This window comes from Dromiciops gliroides, chromosome 4, assembly GCF_019393635.1.
Source record: "Dromiciops gliroides isolate mDroGli1 chromosome 4, mDroGli1.pri, whole genome shotgun sequence".
NCBI lineage: Eukaryota > Metazoa > Chordata > Mammalia > Microbiotheria > Microbiotheriidae > Dromiciops > Dromiciops gliroides.
This window is the reverse complement of record NC_057864.1, coordinates 372,038,146-372,059,818: the sequence shown is the minus strand read 5'-3', so window position 1 is coordinate 372,059,818 and position 21,673 is coordinate 372,038,146. Positions and strand designations below refer to the sequence as shown.

At 34.9% G+C, this 21,673-nt stretch overlaps 1 protein-coding gene across 5 annotated transcripts in view; it reads right to left on the bottom strand.

The window, feature by feature from the left end:
- Positions 1-3,087: 3,087 nt before the first annotated feature.
- MYB (MYB proto-oncogene, transcription factor) overlaps positions 3,088-21,673 on the bottom strand; it is a 38,930-nt gene continuing 20,344 nt past the window's right edge. For 4 of the 5 annotated variants that reach the window (XM_044003980.1, XM_044003975.1, XM_044003977.1 and 1 more), the window contains 4 exons: positions 21,487-21,612; positions 20,122-20,232; positions 18,856-18,957; positions 3,088-4,678 (listed from right to left, as the gene is read on the bottom strand). In XM_044003980.1, coding sequence (XP_043859915.1) covers positions 4,562-4,678; positions 18,856-18,957; positions 20,122-20,232; positions 21,487-21,612 — 456 coding nt within the window. In that variant the 3' untranslated portion in view covers positions 3,088-4,561. The remainder of the gene's footprint in view (positions 4,679-18,855; positions 18,958-20,121; positions 20,233-21,486; positions 21,613-21,673) is intronic. The other variant, XM_044003978.1, reaches the window with a different exon arrangement.

The window sequence follows — 21,673 nt, the reverse complement described above, 5'->3', positions numbered from 1 at the left end:
TTGGTGAGGCAATTGGGGTTAAGTGACTAGCCCAGGGTCACACGACTAGTAACTGTCAAGTGTCTGAGGCCGGATTTGAACTCAGGTCCTCCTGACTTCAGGGCCAGTGCTCTATCCACTGTACCACCTAGCTGCCCCTATCTTTTTTTTTTTTTAATGCTTGAATAACCCTCTTTTCTATCTTTTCATTTTCTGGTTTGTCTACCTTATCCCTATTCTCCCTCTTCCTCCCACTCTAGCATTAGAAATAAAAAAGGAGAGGGAAAAAAAACCCTTGTAATAAATATGCACAATGAAGAAAAACAAATCCCTATGTTGACCATGTCCCAAATGGCCAATGTTTCAATCTGCACCTTGAATTCATCACCTCTCTAAGTAATGTGCTTCATCATTTGTTTTCAGCAATTGTGGTTGGTCATTTCATCGACAGAGTCTTTTCAAGGTTGTTTTTACAATGTTGTTATTATAGAAACTGTTCTCCTGGTTCTACTCAATTCACTCCACATCAGTTCATACAAGTCTTCTCAGTTTTTTCTGAAGGTGTTCCTTTTGTTATTCCTTGCAGCATAATGATATTCTACTAAATTCATACTCTATTCATAGTTTAATTTTTTCAACCATTTCCCAACTGATGAGGACCCCTATAGTTTCTGTTCTTTGCCATAACCAAAAGACAAACCAAAAAAATCCAGCCAATCTACATTAAAGATTTATATATGAGTCTTTTTCCTCTTTCTTTATTTCAAGTACTATTATCACTGAGTCAAATGGTATGCACAGTTTAGTTAATTTGAGACCTAATTCCAAATTTCTTTCCAGAATGGCTGGACCAATTGATAGCTCTACCAATAGTACATTAGTGTCTTTGTTTTTCCTGCATCCCCTCCCACATTTGTCAATTGTCTTTTTTGTCCTCTTTTTCATTCTAATGGGTATGCAGCAAAACCTAAAATTGCTTTAATTTAAATTTGTCTAATTATTAATGATTTGGAACATTTTTCTTATTGTTATTAAGATTGTATTTCTTCCCTTTAAAACTGCCTATTAATATATGGGCCCTTTATCTGTTGGGAAATGAGTCTTGTTCTTAAAATTTCAATTGGTTCTTTATACATCTTAAATGTTAGACCTTTATCAGAGAAATTTGCTATAAAAGAATTTGCTGGCTTAACTGTTTTCCTTCTAATTTTAACTGGATTGTTTTTATTTGTGCAAAAACTCCATCTCAGATCTTTGACTGATGTTTGTTAATAAAACTTATGTCTTCTACTTGGTTATGATAAAAATTAAGTTCAAGTTCCAGGTCCTAGTGCTTATCTTTTATTGGAATAGTTGGACAGGTGAGTATGATAAAAAGAGCCCTAGAATAGAAGTCAGGAATTATGGGTGTCATTGGCTCAGAGACATTGAGTGAGTGACATCTTTGGAGTTTAATTTACTTACCTTTAAAATGACAGGATTGTACTAGGTTTCTAAGGCATTCTTCCAGTGCAAAAAACTGTATAATTACCAAGGAAGCTATGAAGCTTCTTTTTAGGAAGTCTTTTAAAATAATGCACATATTTATCTTGGAGAAGGAAATGGCAAACTATTCCAGTATCTTTGCCAAGAAAATCCCAAATGGGGTCATGAAGTGTCAAACACGAAAGGTTACAACTGAAAAATGGCTGAATGACATGTTTATCTGTCCCAAGTGTATTTCAGTGTATTCTTAATTAACTTTAGGCATGGGAATAAATGTGAGTTCTATCAGAATTTCACATTCCTATTATTCACCTATGTGCATATCAGTCTTGCAAATAACCATTCAGAGAAGATAACCATCTGTGACTAGTAAACAATTTTGATTTTACTAATCTTACTACATATGTACCCATTTTAGAGATATTAGGTTGAGCAAAAAAGATATTAGATTAGGGCTGGTGAAATTTTCATACACATTTGCCAGATAATATTCAGTATTCCCTGTGTGTGCATCATATAAGTTTAAATCTATATGTTGGGGACAGCTAGGTGGCGCAGCGGATAGAGCACTGGCCCTGGATTCAGGAGTACCTGAGTTCAGATCCGGCTTTGGACCCTTGACACTAGCTGTGTGACCCTGGGCAAGTCACTTAACCCCAATTGCCTCACCCCCCCAAAAAATCTATATGTTGTATTTTTATGTGAAATGAGAACTTGTACTTCTGTTGATTAATTTAGGTATTCATAGTAAAGAAACATTTAGATTTCAAGCATACTAAGGAAGTATAAGTTTATTTCTGTTCTGCATGGTGTTAAGTACCAACAGAGTTGTCACTCATATTTTAAAATAATTGTTATATGGTTGATTTTGACTCCATTTTATCTGACTAATGTGTAACATTGCATGAACTACTTAATTCCAGAAAGCGGAAAAACTAAAATGGAATTTGAAAAATGTACTAATGATGCAAACAATATTTTAAAAATACTATTAGCCGTATAGTTTGTTAATATTGCATCAGATAGAATAATTGCAGTATATTAAATAATAATTTTCGTGCATCATAATTAACTGTGACAAATGCCCTTTGACAAATGGTTGACATTAATTTTTGTCCACTGTGAGAATCTTAATTTAAAATGGGGTATATGATCTTTAAATTGAACTTGGATGATGAGAATATTGAGAAATTTGGGCTAGAAAGTGTGATGATTTTTTTAAAAGGTTTGGCAGTCAGCAGATGTAATTACCTGTCTGACTATATTATTAGCTTACCTCTATGGACTAGGTCAGATCATTTACACCCTCTAGACCACAGTTTCCTGAGTCACAAAATAAGAGGCCTGGGTCAAATGATTTCAAATGTCCCTTCTAGTTCTAATAGTCAATGATTTGGGCCATTTTTCTTTTGTGAACTATTACTTAACTTCTCTATGCCTTGGTGCCTCATTCTCTAAAATGAGGATGAAGCTTGAATTCCATAGAACTCACTCAAGTGTTATACAGGTTATCAAATTGTTTAGAAAGCATTTTGAATTCCTCTTCTATTAAAAAGGAAACACTATAGAGCAGCTCTGTTGTCTTACAATATATATTATCTAAGGAATAAATTGAGAGAAAAATCAAAGATAAAATAGGGACACAACTTTATTATTCTACAAGGCAGTTAAGTACATTGTCATATCAAAAATTAAGTGCAGATTAGCCTGCACCAAATGTTATTAAGGCAGCAAAGTCAGGCTTAGCTAACAATATCAGTGTTCTACCTCTATAGCTGCAGATCTGTGAAGGCTAAGTATGGCAGTACTCAGAACCATACATTTTTAAACAGTGGGGTCACCAATCAGATATGTAAAATTTGAATTAAAGAACTGAACATTAAACAAGAAGCCCTTCCCTATCCCCCTTAATCCTAGTGCCTTCTCTCAGTTGATTATCTCCAGTTGAATCCTGTCTCTATCTTGTTTCCACCTTGTCTTCCCCATTAGAAGGAGAGCTTCTTGAGGACAGGATCTTGGGAGAGGGGAGGTTTTCTTTCTTTCTTTTTTTCTTTTATATCCCTGGCCTTTAGCACAGTGCCTGGCACATAGTAGGTGCTTAACAAACTTTTGTTGATTGACTTACTGTGTGAAACAGAACAGACAACATGAACAACATAGATCTCCCAAAGTAAAAAGGTGCAACACATGCGTTTTAAACCAACAAAAACCCAAACAACACAAAATCTCCCAGAAAAAAAATTCCCAATGTATTACAAGGAAAATAGTTGTGTATATATAAAAAAATAAAAATAAAAAGTCAGAAATGCTAAGGCAAGGCCAATTAGCTAAAACCAAGTTTGCTTTTTTTCTGTATTAAGCTCTACTGCCTCCTTTACACTAGCAGCATGTCTATATGCTAAAAGTCCATAGCAGCAAAACACATTATCCATTTGGCATTTACAAAATTAAATTACTGAATAAAAATATAATTTGTTTTCATAAAACTATGTTTCAAACAGTAATAATTTTTAAAGCAAGCTAACCAAAAACAAAACACACAAAACAAGGTTTAGTACAGTAACAAAATCAGAGTACTTCAAACTTTGCTATCATGAGTGCTTACAGTTTTGACTAGTTTTCCCTTGGTATTAAACTAACATTAATAGTAATGCTTTTAATGATTTGCCTCATATAAATGCATTCTGTTTAGTGATTTAGAAAAAGAAATGTTTGAGTACCTGTTCTTTATACAAAATTCCAAAGCAAGTCATCAGAGGAAAACAATACTGGTCTGCTGGATCTTCAAAAATACAGGGCAAAAAAAATCATTTAATTTTTTAAAAAAATTCTGCATTAAGACATTTAATAACTGATTATAATTTATTACCTAACAATTTAGGTAAAACTGTCATTTATATAAAAAATTATTTTAGTTGGGTGAAATCCAACAAGAATATGCTCAGTGACTAAAGATGCACTTGGTGCTGCTCCCAACTGTTGTACCACAACAAAAATATGTCCTTCTCCCATTCATGAAGAGTTTCATGTAGAGGACTGGTAAATCCCAAGTCATTCTGAAGTGTTCTGAAAACCATAATGCTTGTCTGAAAGAGTCTCACATGACCAGAGTCCTAGTAGAGAATGCATTTATATATTTCCGTCCCTGATCGGAGGCCATCATTTGATCCTCTGTCTTCCCACAAGACACAGATTCCCAGGCATTACTAAGATGCTGTAAAAAAGAAAATGACAAAGTTTTACCTTTCCTCTCTTCACAGACACCAATCCAGTATTTTAAAGGGAAAATGGATTACTGATGATTTAGTAAGCACTATTTAGATTCTGCATCATTCTGGTTACATCTCTAGAACAAAAACTGTAGCTTAGGAATCTTAATAATTTTAAATATGAGAGAAATATAAAAATTGTGATGTGTATTAGACATACATATGTGCGTATATATACGTATTATTATGGTTTAGTCATTTTTCAGTCATTTTTCACTCTTTGTGACCCTATATGGGGTTTTCTTGGCAAAGAGACTGGAGTAGTTTTCCATTTCCTTATCCAGCTCGTTTGATATATTAGGAAACTGAGGCAAACAGGGTTAGGTGACTTGCTAATCACCTATCTAGTAAGTGTCTGAGGCCAGATTTGAATTCAAGAAGATGAGTCTTACTGACTCCAAGCTTGTCACTCTATCCACCTAGCTGCCCAGATATGTGCATATACATTATAAATATGTGTATATAGACACACATAAACATACATTCATATATGCATATATAGAATATGTGTATACAAGCATGCATAGACACACATATTCTTATTTCCTACACACACCCAGAAGAATTCTTATTGGGGGGGGTAGGCAATTACACACACACACAAACATACACTAAGCTATAATATATATGGTATATACCACACATATGTATATGTATATGTATGTGTAACAGATTTCTTTCTGGAGGGGGTGTGGACAGAACCACACCAGAATTTATCTGAAAAACAATCAAGTATTCATGACTCAAGATTTTTGAGGGGTTTTTTTTGTTCTAAATCATATATTCCAATAGGAGGCAGAAATCAAGTGATACTACAGACAGATGATATTAAGGGCTGCACATGTATTTACTTACTAGGCAAATTTATCATTTCCTTGAGCTGTGTGAAGTGTAAAATTTGCAGTCATGCTGGAATTTAGTAACACCTCCTAAATACATTATATCTTTTCTTTCAGTTAATTTAGACTTCATTTTTATCACCATAGTTTGTTATCTAATTGCACAGCTGTTACTATTTATTATGTAGCAGAAGTCACAACTTGTTTTACATCCGAGGTGTTGCTTAGTATCAACGAATATAAATCTTAGTTAGGAACCAAAGACTGTTCACAATACTCAAATTTCACTCTCAATAGTAGGGAAGGATGGTAGAATTTAGAGCTAGGAAAAAAAACCCCACCACCTTGGAAATAATCTAATGCAATCTCTATTTTACAGATGAAAAAACTGAGGCCCACAGAAGGAGAAATGATCTGCCCAAGATCACACAAGTATTTACAGATTATTATCAGTCACTTGAAAATGCTAATTCTAGCAAGCCAATTAAAAGCAATGTAAGAGAAACCTAACTCAATCAACTAAGGTTTATTGAGCAGTTATTGATAGGTGTTAGCACTGTGCTAGGCATTATAGATTATATATATACATTTACACACACACATTTCTCCAAGGAGATGTATGTATGTGTGTGTGTGTGTGTGTGTGTGTGTGTGTGTGTATGCTTGACCCTGAATAGACAATGTTGTACAACGGAATGATGAAACAACTTTGGAATTTGAAGACTTAGTTTAAATCCTATCTTTAATGCTTTCTGCCTGTATGCTCTTGGGTAAAACACCTAACTCCTCTGGGTCCTAGTTTCCTCATCTGAAAATGAGGGGTTCAGCCTCTGAAGTCCTAATAGAATATAGAACTATGATCCTATGAGTTTAAAATCTGGCAAGAGAAATATGAACAATAATAGCTAACATTTATATAGTGCCTCCAGTTTGCAAAGTGCTTCACTGATTATCTTATTTTATTCTCACACCAATCCTGGGAAGTAGATGCTTTTAGTGTCACCATTTTATCAATGAGTAAATTGAGGGAGACAGAAGTTCATAAGGATCTGTTACTAGATTTGAACTCAGGCCTTCTAACTCCAAGTCCTATGCTTTATTCCACCACATAAAACAATAAGTAATAAACAATACTACCTTAATACATAACACAAATAGGGAAGGAGTTTTGAGAAAGGAGAGATCACCCAGGGCAGGATAGGAATAGCTAGGAAAAACTTTCTGGAGGAGGCAGAGCTTGAATTGGGCAGCCACAGGGAAGGGGGTGGGGAATGGTATTCTATAGCCAGAAAGAGAAGTATAAGCATAGACATAGATGTGGGAATTAGTGTGGCAACAGGTTTGCTTCAGACTAGAACAAATAGTTAATGTTGTGAAGTAGAGGCAGACAGAAGATCATAGATGGGATGGGACAGGTAAAAGAAATGAGATCAGGCACATATATTTGCAATAAGAAATGCAGAACCATGACATAACTGGTAGCAAAATTTGAGGAAGATTAGTCTGGCTGCTGAAATTTGGGCTGGAATGTGACCAAAGTTTGGCAGCTCTGAGCTTCTGGCTTTTTCCAAGGTTCAATGAATATAAATAATTAATTGGGCCCCTCATTTAATTTTCATCCTGATCTGATCCATAGTCTCATCTCAAGTGTAAATAACATGGTTTGAAACATATATGCTTTATTTGGGAAGCGCATGATCAATACAGATCATCTTGACATTTTCTGGAACACCACATATCTGAAAAAAGCTAAAAGATTAAAAAAAAAGAAGAAAAAGCTAAAAGACGACAGAATCCAGTTCCAAGTCATATTTGTTTTTCTCCCAAAGAAATTGCCAGGATAGTTTTAACCTTCTTTGGAATGGCTCAACACAAGGATTCTCCCTTCTATCTGCTCAGTTGAAAGAGGGCAATATATATAGAAAGCCTATTGCATGTTATAGTACTTTGGAATCTTCTGAATTTTTTAAAAAAAGAACTACCAGTGCGCAGAACCAAAAGAACACTGGACACAGTAATAACAATATTGTATGATGATCAACTGTAAATGACTTAGATATTCTCAGCAATATAATAATTCGGGGGCGGCTAGGTGGCGCAGTGGATAAGCATTGGCCCTGGAGTCAGGAGTACCTGAGTTCAAATCCGGCCTCAGACACTTGACAATTACTAGCTGTGTGACCCTGGGCAAGTCACTTAACCCCCTTTGCCCTGCCAAAAAAAAAAAAATACAATAATTCAAGACAATTCTAAAGGATTCATGTTGAAAAGTGCTATCCACACCCATAGAAAGAACTGATGATGAAGTCTGAATGCAGATAAAAAGCATACCATTTTTCACTTTATTCCTTTTGGTTTGTTTCTTCTTTCGCAACATGACTAATATGGAAATAGGTTTTACATGACTGCATATATATAAATTATACCAAATTGCTTATGTCTTAAGGAGGGGGCAGGGCAGAGGAAGGGAGAGGGGAATGGAGGGAGAAAATTTGGAACTCTTTTTTTTTTTTTTGGTGGGGCAATGGGGGTTAAGTGACTTGCCCAAGGTCACACACCTAGTAAGTGTCAAGTGTCTGAGGCTGGATTTGAACTCAGGTCCTCCTGAATCTAGGGCTGGTGCTTTATCCAAGTTGTCTAATTTTTCTTAAAACAATACCTTTGGACTAATTTATTGTGGCCTTCACTTTTTCTCTTGATGAAGCGACAGTGCTAATCATGTTTAATGTTTAATACCTAGAATGTCATAGTTTATAAGATCTCTTCAAGAGGATCACAGAATCAAAATGACAGAATTTCTGGATTAGAAGAGATCTCAAAAGCCATCTCTTCCAACTACTTCACAAAAGGAAATCCTTATCATAATATACAAAACAAGCAGGCATCCAGTCTCAGAAAGAAGACTTCCAATGAAACAGAATTCACTGTAGTAAATCAATGAATAGTATGAATGAGTCTATGGGCTCATGGTTCTGCCCTCTGAGGTCAAACAGAATTCAAATCCTTCTTTCACATGAGAAACCTTCAAATATATTAACACAGCTATTGCGTGTCCTGTGAATCTTCCCTTGGCTAAACAGCACTCATTCCTTCAAAAGATCCTCATTTAGCATTGGATCAAAGCCCTTCACCATGCAGATTGCCTTCCTCTGGATGGTCTCCAACTTATCAATGTTTTGGGGCTTTTTTTCTCACCTCTAGCACCCAGAACTGAATATAAGACCCCAAATGGAATATGACCAGGGCAGAAGAGAGAGTGGCTGTCACCTTTTTCCTGAATTGTATGATTCCCTTCAAGTAGTCTAAGATCCAACTAGTTTATTTGGCTGAAATATCACCCTGCTAAGTCATATGGAATTTAGTATCCATTAAAACCCCCAGATCTATTTCAGAAAAACTGCCATCTAACCAAACCTCCCCCATCTTGTACTTATAAAGTTGATTCTCTTAAGCCAATTGAGCACAATTCTAATAACAATGTAGATCTCAGAACTACCAGAATTATTAGCATCATTAATGTTTATATGAAATTATTTTTAATATTAAAATACTGCTTCTACTCCTAGACATCTCTCAATGCCACTCATGTCTAAATAACCATCATTCAAAAATATTTAATGATTCCTCCAGGACTATAATTTTCCCCCCAAAGAACTCGATAGAACAAACAAATATGAACATAAGCATATGTGTGTATATATATATATGTGTGTGTGTGTGTTACACACATATGTATGTATATTGTGTATATGTATATATATATATATACACACACACACATATATATATCATATACTTGTTTGTATAGGTCTTTTACTAGTCAATAATCAGTTTATTCCAGGTTGAACATAATACTTTTTTTTTTACATTTTTATCTAAAGTATTTGAGTTCCAAATTCTATCTATCCCTCCCTTCCCCCTTCCTGAGATGGTAAGCAATCAGATATAGGATATACATGTGCAATTTTGTAAAACATTTCCATATTAGTCATATTGTAAAAGAAGACTAGAATAAAAGAAAAAAATGAAAGACTGAAAAATAGCAACATGCTTCGGTCTGTGTTCAATCAATATCAGTTCTTTCTCTGAGGCAGATAGCATTTTTCATCATTAGTCCTTTGGGACTGAGACTGAACATAATCCTAATTAACTAAAGTATCAGAGCTTCCAAGAAAAGGCAGTATCCTACAAACTCTGAAACTCAGAGAATACATGAGGTCAATCTAAAAAAAAGGTCTACTTCAGCCTTAAGATAACTGATTAAGTCTCTCTATATTGACATAACATGAAGACACACAAATCATAGAAGCCACTTTGTGAAGGAACAAAGGTAAAGAGGATATGAGGGAGGGCTGTTCTTTTTTTTTGGGGGGGGGGGTAGGGTGCAGCTGTACTACGTGTAGAACACCATATAGCTTTTCTTGACAAGATGGCGACATTGAATGATGAAGATGATCAGAGCAACAGAAACGTAAGTATATTGCTTTACCAAATAATGAGAGGAACTAAAGGAAGAGCAGAAGGTTAAAAACCTAGCTACAGAAAAAAGAAATTCATATTCCAACAACTGAAATGTCACTGTGGCAGACGCTGTCTTGTTTTCCTCTTTCAGATCTCATTTTTAACCTGAAGCCCTAGGGGCCCAATATTGCATTTCAAGAAGTCAGTGGGAGTTCTGACAGACTAAGGATGATTGTAGGCAGGGAGTCTTTGTGTATAAAAGGATATTTTTCAATACTGTCCCATACATGTTTATGTGTTCCCATTATTTATTTTTGCTGATAAATTTTCATTTCATTTACACTAAAATTATTGATAAGAATTCTGGCTATGAATGCCACTCTAATTACTGATCCATAGTGCAATTTCCAAGTTGTCACTCTCCTTAGTTCATTTTTATATTAATAATCTCACTAGCATATCCTTCTCCTGGCAGCCAAATCATCTCATTTATCCTGTAATGTGTCTTTAGCTGCCCCTGGGCAGGAGAGAAATGTAAACAATCTGTCAAAGCTTTAACTGGGATATCCTGGTAAGGTACATTAAATAAATTCTTGGACCCTATGTAGAAACCAGAACAGTAAGACAAGAGAAGACTATGTCCAAAGGTGATTTTCTGCCAGAACTAGTTTTTCTTCACATTCTCATCCAGAATATGAATTTTTTATTGTCCTATATTTATACTGTTGTTTTATTGTTGTTGTATCTACACAGCTGTCCTACACAATGACAGCTGGGAATTTGGATTAGCAATAGCCTAAGCAATCACGTCCTCTATATCCTGAATTCCTAAATGAATTGTGACCATTATAAAGAAATGAGAGATACATAGATATGAATATGTACAGGCCAGGTAGGGACAAGACCCATGATTTCATTGGTAGAGGGAACCGCTAGGGCAAGGAAACTCACCCTAGCAATGCAAGTTAGCACTTTCTCTGTGACTTTTAGCCTTTGAGCATTGCCCCAATGGCACTGAGTGGTTAAGAAAAGTTTCCACAGTCACAGAGTCAGTCTGTGTTAGAAGTGGGACTTGGTTCTGAATCTTCCTGGCTTCAAGGCTCGTTCTCCACTTTTTCCGCCATGTTACCACTAATACATAGGTACATATGAAAGCTAATTAAGTTTTATCATTTTCTGGAAACACAAACTACTCTTAAACAATACTAATGTTAACCAAAAAGAAAAAAAAGTAGTCAGAAGAAGGAAGCAGCAGTATGAATTAACTACTTGTTCTACTCAACTCATCTAAAAATAATATCTTTGAAACTTAAGATTTGGGATATCAGAGTTATTTCCAAAAGAGGTATAGGTTATAAGTGAATAGGTGATGCTAAAGAAATCCTAATCATGGGGAAAATAGCTTCTTGATGAGTTAGATAAGTAGTTCTCTAATTGTTCCCATGTATAATATATTCTCCTTAGCTGCCCCACACTCTCCATTGAACTCCCTCCCTCCATTGCCAAACCTAGAGTAACCAATTGCTGTGCTGTTCATGAAGGAAAAGCCTTTAAAGTTTTTAGTTGTTGGTTTGTAGGGTTTTTTTAGGGGGAGTAATGGTACAAAGAGGTGCAGATGAATCCATAAATTCATTTCCTTTTGACCCAATCCTATGTTAATGACCTTGGGTTAATCTAAATCCTTCCTGGATGACGGGGAGTGCCTTCTGAAAGCAGCTGGTTCTATTCTTTTATTTCTAAAAATCTGATCATAACCCAGACTACCACACCTCTCTGATCTCTTGTGTCATCATTATTCAAAATGATAGCAAGTTCTTTCACCAGTCACTTTGTTAGTTATAGCTTAATAAACAAAAATGAATGTAAGGTCCAAGTTGCTCTAAATCAATTTTACCTTGCCAGGTCTGGGGGATATTCAGTCTCAGAATGTTTATTTGCCCCAAGTGTCATTAAATAAAAACCAAGTCATCATGTCTTGTTAAGAATGCCTGGAGCAGGGTGTCCTGACTCAGCTCCAGCCCCTTCCCTTCCTTAATTAGTCATTCTTAACCAAACTCAAAAGCTACAGTGTGTTCACTTAATATAGAACATATATTGGAACAGGTCACTGAAATATTAATGGTGCCAAAGTGAATTCTTGTCAGGTGAAGTGGGAATAAGTGACCAATACTGAGAACTTCCTGGATGAAGAGGAAAAGAAAATTAAAAGCACCTGAATGAAGAATGTCAAAAAGTCTCAGGTATTCTATCTTGATACAACACAAAAGTGGGAAGATAAAAAAATCAACCAACCAACCTAATCTCAAATGGGCTTAATTGATTGTATCCATTGTGTTGACTAAATCAATCATATTTTAGCATCTTTTTTTAGGCTCTTCTTTGGGGATAATTATATGTGCTGCAGGAAGGGAGCACCATAATACTAAAAGGGTGAGGGGGTTGTGGAATAATGCATGATGTGAGTTCTGACAAAGTCATTTACCCACCCACTCTGAGTTCTCTTATTTGTAAAATGAGGGGATCAGACTAGATAAAATCTGAAGTCTCCTCCAGATCTAAATCTCTTGATGTTATAAAAGCTACTGAGTCACTGGTGAAGCTCCACTGTAGAGGAAAGAATGCCAGAATTATCGATTCCCTGCTTTGTCACTTATTCTTGTGAGCTTGGACAAGGCATGTTGCCTGGGTCTCAGTTTCATTAACTATCAAATGAAAGTTTGGACTAAATAAACCTCTAAGGTCCATGAGTTCTACATCTATGACTTTTTTTTTTCTTGTGTTCTAGGAAGCAATCTCTCATCCCTATTTACCCATGAACACCTCTATGGTATGCTATCAAAAACACTACACTAGTTTTCTCTATAATGTTATGAAATGTTTAAATGGTTAGTAAACCATTTAAAAGTACATAAGCTGGGGCAGCTAGGTGGCGCAGTGGATAGAGCACCGGCCCTAGATTCAGGGGGACCTGAATTCAAATCTGGCCTCAGATACTTAACACTTACTAGCTGTGTGACTCTGGGCAAGTCACTTAACCCCAATTGCCTCACACACAAAAAAAGTACATAAGCTATTGGAAGCATAAGTGATATAAATATATAAAGATGAATGATTCAATATGTACTCAAAAAATTAGGAAAATGTAAAGCAAGGCTGTTGCTGCTATCAGTAATACTCTAAAACTCTTGGGTAAAATGTTTATATAAAAATAGCTGGGAAATTTGCTTAAATTAAAACTTGCTGTTTGAAAAAAGTTTAGGCTGTGACAAACCAATGTCAGGAAATTCAAATTTAAGGCTGTCATTCTGTGGTTACAACAAAAAGAGGAAAGTGAGTGACTTAAATGTATACAAGTACATCTTTTAAATTAAGGTTTTAAATAGGAAATAAAAGAAAATTATAAACTAAGAGGAAAATATAATTCAGAAGGTTTGTAACTTAAATATGGTTCAATTCCAGAGTTTTTAAAAACCCTCTATTTAACCAAGAAATTTTCATTAAAACAATTTATTTATTTCCAACTTTTAAATGATATATTGACGTGACCAGAAATATTTTTCTCTATGAAGGGAAAACATTGAAAAACATTCAGTTCTATACTCCTCTCTGACTAAGGATGACATTAATTCAATGTCTTCCTCACTGGAAAAGAGATGAGTTACCCTGGGAATCCCAAATGCCCTCTTACAGGAACCTCACATGGAGGAAGGAAAGAATCAAGACAAAGGCATCAGATTAAAGGAATATCAAGGCAGTATATCATTTTCTTATGTGAAATAAGGTCATGGTATAATTTAGGATCATGGGATTTGGAGATGTAACAAGAAGAATGGAAGCTAATGTTTACCTAGTGTTTTCAAGTTTACACAGTGTTTTACATATGTTCTCTCACTTGACCCTCACAACAATCCAGAGATGCAGGTGCTATTATAATACCCATTTTTCAGGTTAGGAAACTAACCCTGAGATGTATTAAATTACTTGGCCATGGCTATAGAGATGACAATTATCTGAGACAGAATTTGAACCCAGGCCTTCCTGATTCTGAATGTAACTTTCTACCCATTACAGTAAGCTGATAATCTAGTTCAACACCTCAGTTGTCTATATAGGGAAAATGAGACTCAGGAAAGTTTACACAGTTAGTTAAATGACAGAGCTGAGATTCAAATCTATGTTGTTTCTCCAAGTCCAAATTCACTGCTTTTTCCCATTGTACCCTGTAGAGTTTTATGAGTTTTTGTATAGCCCAGTCACAACCTCATTCTACCTCCACATTCAAGACATTCTGACATGATCTTATGACAGGTACGCCCTGTTCCAATTCAAATACAGAAGGGACCCCAAAGCTAAATGCATAATTTGTAGTGTGATGCATGCATCTCATACATTCTGAAGATGAAAAACTCAAGTCTAAGAAATTTCTCAAACATTTTTATTATAAAAGTACCCAGGTTAGCTTTCACAGTTCAAGCAAGCAATTTTTAAAAGTCCAACCGTATTTTATGCATTAATCATTTGAAAAAAGCTATGCTTTTTAAGCAGAATCATTAATGACTTAAGATGGTTGGGGAAAGTTTCATCGAAGTCCATTGTTTCTTCCAGATTTAATTTTTAAAAGAAAACTCAATGAATTCTATGGATGTGTGTACATGTATATGTCAAAGTTACCACATATACATATGTCTAAAATATATATACTACAAAGCAATCCTTTGGCCCACTACATTAGTCCTTAAATGGATGTTTTGCTTTGCTTTTAAATGTCAACTTTGCCTAAAAGGCTGATATATGGCTAAACCAGGCAAAACTGAGACAGATACTATGTACTAATCAAAATAGATGTCTTCAATATCATTTGTGATCATCTCAAGCATTTTATTCATGAAAGTATTTTATTTGCATTATTTACACTCTATGCAACTTATATGTGCAAAACTTGACAAAAATGTGTGCAATGGTAGTTTTTAAAGTATTTAGTGAAATTTTTGGAGATATGATATAGGTTTGAAAATTAATGGTAATGTCATGCTACTGCTTCATGTCTTAAATTTAATTCAATAAGCATTTGCTGGCTTCAAGAAATGATAAGGTTTCTTTTCTAGAAACCTCAAAATATCTTTGGGAATTATATTTAGTTTGTTCTAATGAAAATTGTATATCAGTCAATCAGTCAACTAACATTTATTAAGCATTTACTATATGCCAGGCACAGTGCTATGCCCTGGTCTAAGTAATAATTCTTTGAAACCATATATGGATATTTCTTCTTTTAAATACAAATTTCTTACAAGTTGTATGGCTCATGCAGGATATATTCTGAAGTTAAATGGACTCTTTTGACAACAAAATGCTGTTATAATAAATGAATATGACAGAGGATATGCCTGTAAAGTTTAGGGTTAAATGAATAGATTCAAACTGCTAAATGGGATTTTTACAACTGATTTATGTTTAAAGCAAAATGTTGTATTAAGTTATTACCTGTAGGTATACAAAGGCTTGGGAGACTTCTAAAATTAAAAGTTAACACAGAATTTACTTGAAGAAATTTCAAATATTTAACATACAGGAATTTGGGATTGATTTTAGCAATCTGATTTCTGGACTAGGGCAATATGCAAAAAAAGGACAGATTTGGTAGATATCCAATTTAATCATTAAAGACAATAGATTATATAATTCAGGCTGGATAAGATGAGACAACTCGGGCCTTAAAACGCATTTGCTTTTGCTTTGTTTTGAATTAGGCAGAATCTGAATTATCCAATTAGATGGTCTATATTGATTAAATAAACTAGCATATCATGAAACCTTTTTACATTGAACTTTGTATATATAATCTAACTGACCTTAGTTTACTAACTCCAATCCTAGATGTAATGTTTTACATGTTAATCGGCAATGGTTTAGATCAAATAAAATAATAGTTTCAAAATAATTGGAATTTCTATTAATTAAAATTTAGGAATACATTGAAAATGTTTCTATATTATGAAAAATTATCAGCACTTTAACATAAAACTAAATGTAATTTATGGATGCTCTGCTACTTTTCTATAAATATTGAAAATCTGGTCAAATTTTATACAATAATTTTTAAAAGTAATAGCTCACATAAGAAATGATGAGCATGATGGTTTCAGAAAAACCTGGGGAGTATTATACGAACTGATGCAAACTGAAGTGAGAAGTACCAGAAACATTGTACACAATAATAGCAATATTCTAATGATGATCTACTGTGAAATATTTAGCTACTCTCATCAAGACGATGATCCAAGAAAATTCCAAAGGACCCATAATGAAAAATTCTATCTATCTCCAGAGAGAGAACTAATGGAGTCTGAGTGCAGATGGAAGCATACTTTTTCACTTTATTTTTCTTCTTTTTTTAAAATGTGTTTTATCAGTAATACCACTACTAGGTCTATACCCCAAAGAGATCATAAAATGTGTTTTCTTTTGCAACATAGCTAATATAGAAATCTGTTCTGCATGACTTCCCATGTATAATCAATATCATATTGCTTGCTTTCTCAAGGAATAGGGAAGGGGCAAAAGGGAGGAAGAGAATTTGGCACTTAAAATTTTAAAAAATGAATGTTAAATTTTTTAAAAAATGTAATAGGAAAATATTTAATGAAATAAATAAAAATACATTTTAAAAAGTAATAGCTCAATTTTCTGTGATAATTGAAGAAAGCAATAGCAATAATAATCTCGGCTGCCCCTGGTAACCTAAGAGCTGTTTAAATTTGAATGGGGATACATTTCAGAGAGTCATCAGCTTGCAAATTTTTTGTATATAAAAAATTCTTTGACCTTGCAATTACTTTTCCCCATAGAAACAATGATATATAAATGTTTGCCAGGTTCCCAAGTCAGTCCATGAACCCTACTAACCTATAAGGACGACAGACTATAATAGTATCAGCCTATAGTCTGTATCCTGGGAACAGAAGGCCATGCAATGCAAGAAGGAAAAGTGGGAAAAAAGGGAAGTTTTTCCTCTTCCTTTCCTGGATGAATGGGCAATCTACAGCAAAATGATGAAATAGGATAAATTTATCATTGCCATCCTTCAAGTTCCTAATAACCCTTTCTTCAAGTTAATGGAACTCTCATACTTTCATTCTCTTCTATGTCTCAAATGTTAACACTATAATCTGAGCTTTCCTACCTTGGTTCCCAAACATATTGCATGCTCTAAAGTTTCCTAGCTCTTCCTTTGATCAAAACTCCCATTCCCTTAGTGCAGCTTAATTTTTGTTAGGTGTCAGGAGAAAAGCAAACTGATACAATTAGTTTATGCCAATGTATGAATGACTGATAGCCCCTTAAACCTCCCAAGAGTGTTCACATTTTAAAAAGGGGATTATTTTTTTTGTCAGGGCAATGAGGGTTAAGTGACTTGTCTAGGGTCATACAGCTAGTAAGTGTCAAGTGTCTGAGGCCGGATTTGAACTCAGGTACTCCTGAATCCAGGGCCGGTGCTTTAACCACTGCCGAATATTATTTTTAATCCACATGAATTTCAAATTGGTGGATTTCAAGCAACAATATTATATATATATATATATATATATATAATGAAAAATAGGCAATGAAGGGAAAATATTTTGGAATTGGCAAATGGGGAAAAATTGTGAAAGGGGCCAGGAAATAGTCTGCCAGTTGTGGTTGAGAGTTTAGATGTTTTTCCTTTTTCATATTCTACCACCAAACAAGAGGTTAGATTCTATAATGTTCAGATTTCAAATAAGTTTGAAATTTTCCAATTGAAAATTGATTGCAATACACTTAGATTAACTCCCCATAACCTTTTTTGTTTTTCATAGCTTCTGCCCTTCCTCTATTTTTAAGCCTACAGTCTTTAAAAGTTTTATTTTTTTTAACAGGTCCCAGGGCAGGGGCAGCTAGGTGGGGCAGTGGATAGAGCACCAGCCCTGGATTCAGGAGGACCTGAGTTCAAATCCGGCCTCAGACACTTAACACTTACTAGCTGTGTGACCCTGGGCAAGTCACTTAACCCCAATTGCCTCACCAAAACAAAACAAACAAACAGGTCCCAGGGCAACAGAAGTTCTGGTACTATATGGGCAAGGTCAGTCATTTATTTGTATATAGGATTTTTTTTAAAACAACTCAGATTATCTGTGTTTTTTGGTAAGTTAGCTTTCCTAATAATTTCTTTCTTAGACTATTAGAGTAATTTGCATTTCCATTGCACATACTGGCTGGTCACTGGAGGAGAGAACTGGATCAAAGTATGCAGACTTAGAAGGGAAAGCCTGACTGGCATTAAAAGCTACCAACAGAGGCTGCCATAGAGATTATCATTAATAAATGACTCTTCTTTTCCCCTTGGGAGTCACAGATATTAAGTTTATTTTCCATTTGGTTAATTTCAAACTCTATTTGAAATCTGAATGTTACAGTGTCTGAACTCTACATGAAAAAGAGCAAGCTTTGAAAGAATTGTCAAAGAGGAAGCCATATAGGTCAGCTCATTTCTATAACATGTCAAAAAGCTCAGGAAACAGACATTGATAACAACATATAACACATGATCTTATTCTCAGGTCAATGCTGGAGCTATGCCAAAACCTTCTCCTACTAGGACTCCCTTGAGTACCTAGGAGCTCTCCATGGTTATTCAGCCCTATCTTAAACAAATATCCATGGAACTTGGGTTTTGTTTGTTTGTTTTTCAAACCAGGATTTTTTTTTTCACTATGTTTAAAACAAGGCAAAAAACACTAGAGAACAACTTTTTCAGTGAAAAGATAAAAAGATACTGATGCTAGAAAAGAAATTACCTGCAAAGGGCTAGCCAAGGATCTATTCCTAGGTACTGTAAACGTTTTGAGAACATCATCTTCTGACACTGGCATCATTAAAACAGAACTTGTAAGAAGATTCTAAAAAGAACAAGAAAATTGGATGTTTTTAAGATTAAGTAATATGCAACAAAATTAGAATGTAAAACAAGATTCTAGCACTTTAAAAGGCATATGTCTACAACAAATACTCTTTTTAATGTGCTAAATGGAGACCTGAAGTAGCTGACATACCCATAATGTCCTTTTGAGCTCTAAATCATCTCACATTATGATTTACAGATATAGAAAAAAATCTCAGGATAACAGTTCCAATAAAATATTTTAATAAAGAGCTTCTAAGCTATGGTAAATGACACATTTGTTTCTTCTCATTTAATCCTTGCCACTGGTGTGCTGGAGCCAGCATGTTTTGGCTTATAAGAGCTGATTGTTAAATTTTCAGTGTGAGTATTTATACCTCCAAAATTAGCAAATGCTACAAATCAGAGCTTGACTCATTGTTTTGTGGATTAAGAAAATGTTTAAAATGTAGATTAAACTTTTAAATGTGTTATACAAATAATCTTCCCCCACCCCCACCAGTTGTTAAACATTTACCTGCACATCATAGCCAGTACTGTATGATAATAGGATCTGATTTTGTGTGTATGTGTGTATAATTTTATGCACTTGTCACTTTGGGGAGGGAAGAGAACCCTCTCCACAAATTATACTTTTGTTGAAGCTAACAAGAAGATGAATACCAAATTTAAATAACTGTGGTAACCAAGTCAATCAACAAATATTTTACTTGTGTACCTGTTCTATGCCAGGTATATCATAAGATCAAAGAAAAGAAATAAGTCAATGAAAAGAAAATAGGAAAGCTTTAGGTAAAAATTATTGATCCTAATCTGTATTTCTTACTATTTTTATTTCCTAGACGCGAATAAAAACTGAAGAACCAAAAAAAGAACCCGGAGTGACTTTTAAAACATAAAAAAACAACAGAAAATGAAAAATTCTGAATTTGAACAGGATTCATTTCTGTTACATAAACTTAATGTCGGCCTCAGATGTAGCCCATTAATAATAGGAATGAAAGCCAAGGACTATGCAAAAACAGCTGTCTCAGGGTAAGTCTGGAAATGAAATGCATTTTGCTAGGGATATAACTGGACTGTTCGAACTAGTCTTAAGCTCGCCAATGGAAAATTCAAAATCTTAAATAAGAAAAATTAAAATTTAAGTGTATATACATACTGGCACATCTTCCATAGGAGATGCCTGTGTGAATAGCTGAGTGTTTAAATTCTCCCCTTCCCAATGATTGGAGCAGAAGAAGTTTCCTGCTTTAGTGGTCGGAGATTCCACCTAGGAGTTAAAAAAAGGAAGCATTCATTTTCTAAAGGCTTTTACTTGTGAAACACAAGGAAACAACTGATTTCTGATCAGAATTTCAAATTCTTCCCTCGGTGTTGGCATGAGCCCAAGCATGTATGTCCTCGAAGCTCTAGTTCCTTTGTTCAGAAACATTCTCTTTAAGGTCAGGCTCATTAGCATTTGCCTTTGTATATGGAAAGCACTAATATTTTCATCTATTTTTTTTACCTAAATCTCAATTTTCTAAATTTCTAGATATCCTTGGCAGCTGGGAATAAAAGAAGGAAAATACCTTAAGATGGAATTGGGAGACAGAGGAAATGGTTAGCTTAAGTAGTCTGGCTTCTCTTCCTTTCCCTTTTTCTTTCTATATGTCTATTAAAATCCCACTTTGCTGCCTGCTTGTAGTGCAGAAACAACCTTGGACTTTTAAAAATATACCACCAAAATCTAAGTTCCAGCAGGTCCTACAAAGCAAGAAGGGCTTTAGGTACTGACTGTGTGACACATTATATCTGTTGTCTAAAAGAATCAGTAGAACAAAGGTCAGGGAGGCTTGTTACCAGAATTTTGGCCAGCGTGGTGAGTGATAAATTGTTTTAATCATGGAATAATAACAAGAAGGAGGAAGAGGAAAAGGAAGAGAAGAAAGAAAAGAAGAGGAAGAAGAAGAAACATTCACATAGTACTTTAAGGTTTACAAAGCGCTTTATAAATATTTCACTATAATAACCCTTTGAGGTAGGTGCTATTATTATCACTCCCATTTTGCAAATGAGGAAACTGAGGCAGAAAGAAGTCTAGTGACTTGCCCTGAATTATATTAATAAGTGTCTGAGGCTGCATTTGAACTCAAGTCTCCCTGTCTCTAGGTCCATAATTCTACCCACTGTACCATCTAATCAGAAATTCATGAAGACTCTACCAAGCTACCAAGAGAGTTGTAATCGGTTTCAGTGGAGGTAGTACTCATGCCAACAGAAACATGGATCTTACATGTCCTGATGTATGTCTTCTGACAAAGTTATTTATCATGCACCAGTAAGAAAATTGAGGGGATGAATGAGGAATAAAGTATGAAATCAGCATGGGCTATCAGGAGTTGATAAAGATCTGCATTGTTCATGAGATGTACTGCATAGCCTAATATCATAGTACAACCAAGTTTCTCTACAAGAAAGAGGCCAGTAGAAGAGATTCTAGATTATGATGTTGCAGGTTGGCTCCAAAGATTTCTCAGCTCACCTCTTGCTTGATCTTCTTTAATAAAGGTGGGCCATTTTCATGAAAACCTGATATAATCCCTGATTCATCAGATTCCTGTTTGATCACATCTTGTAGATCTTCTACAAGATGAGATGGTGTCTGAGGCTGAAAAGGAGAATGATATCAGAAGCCAAGTTCATTTTCTAATGATGAATCCACTTAACTA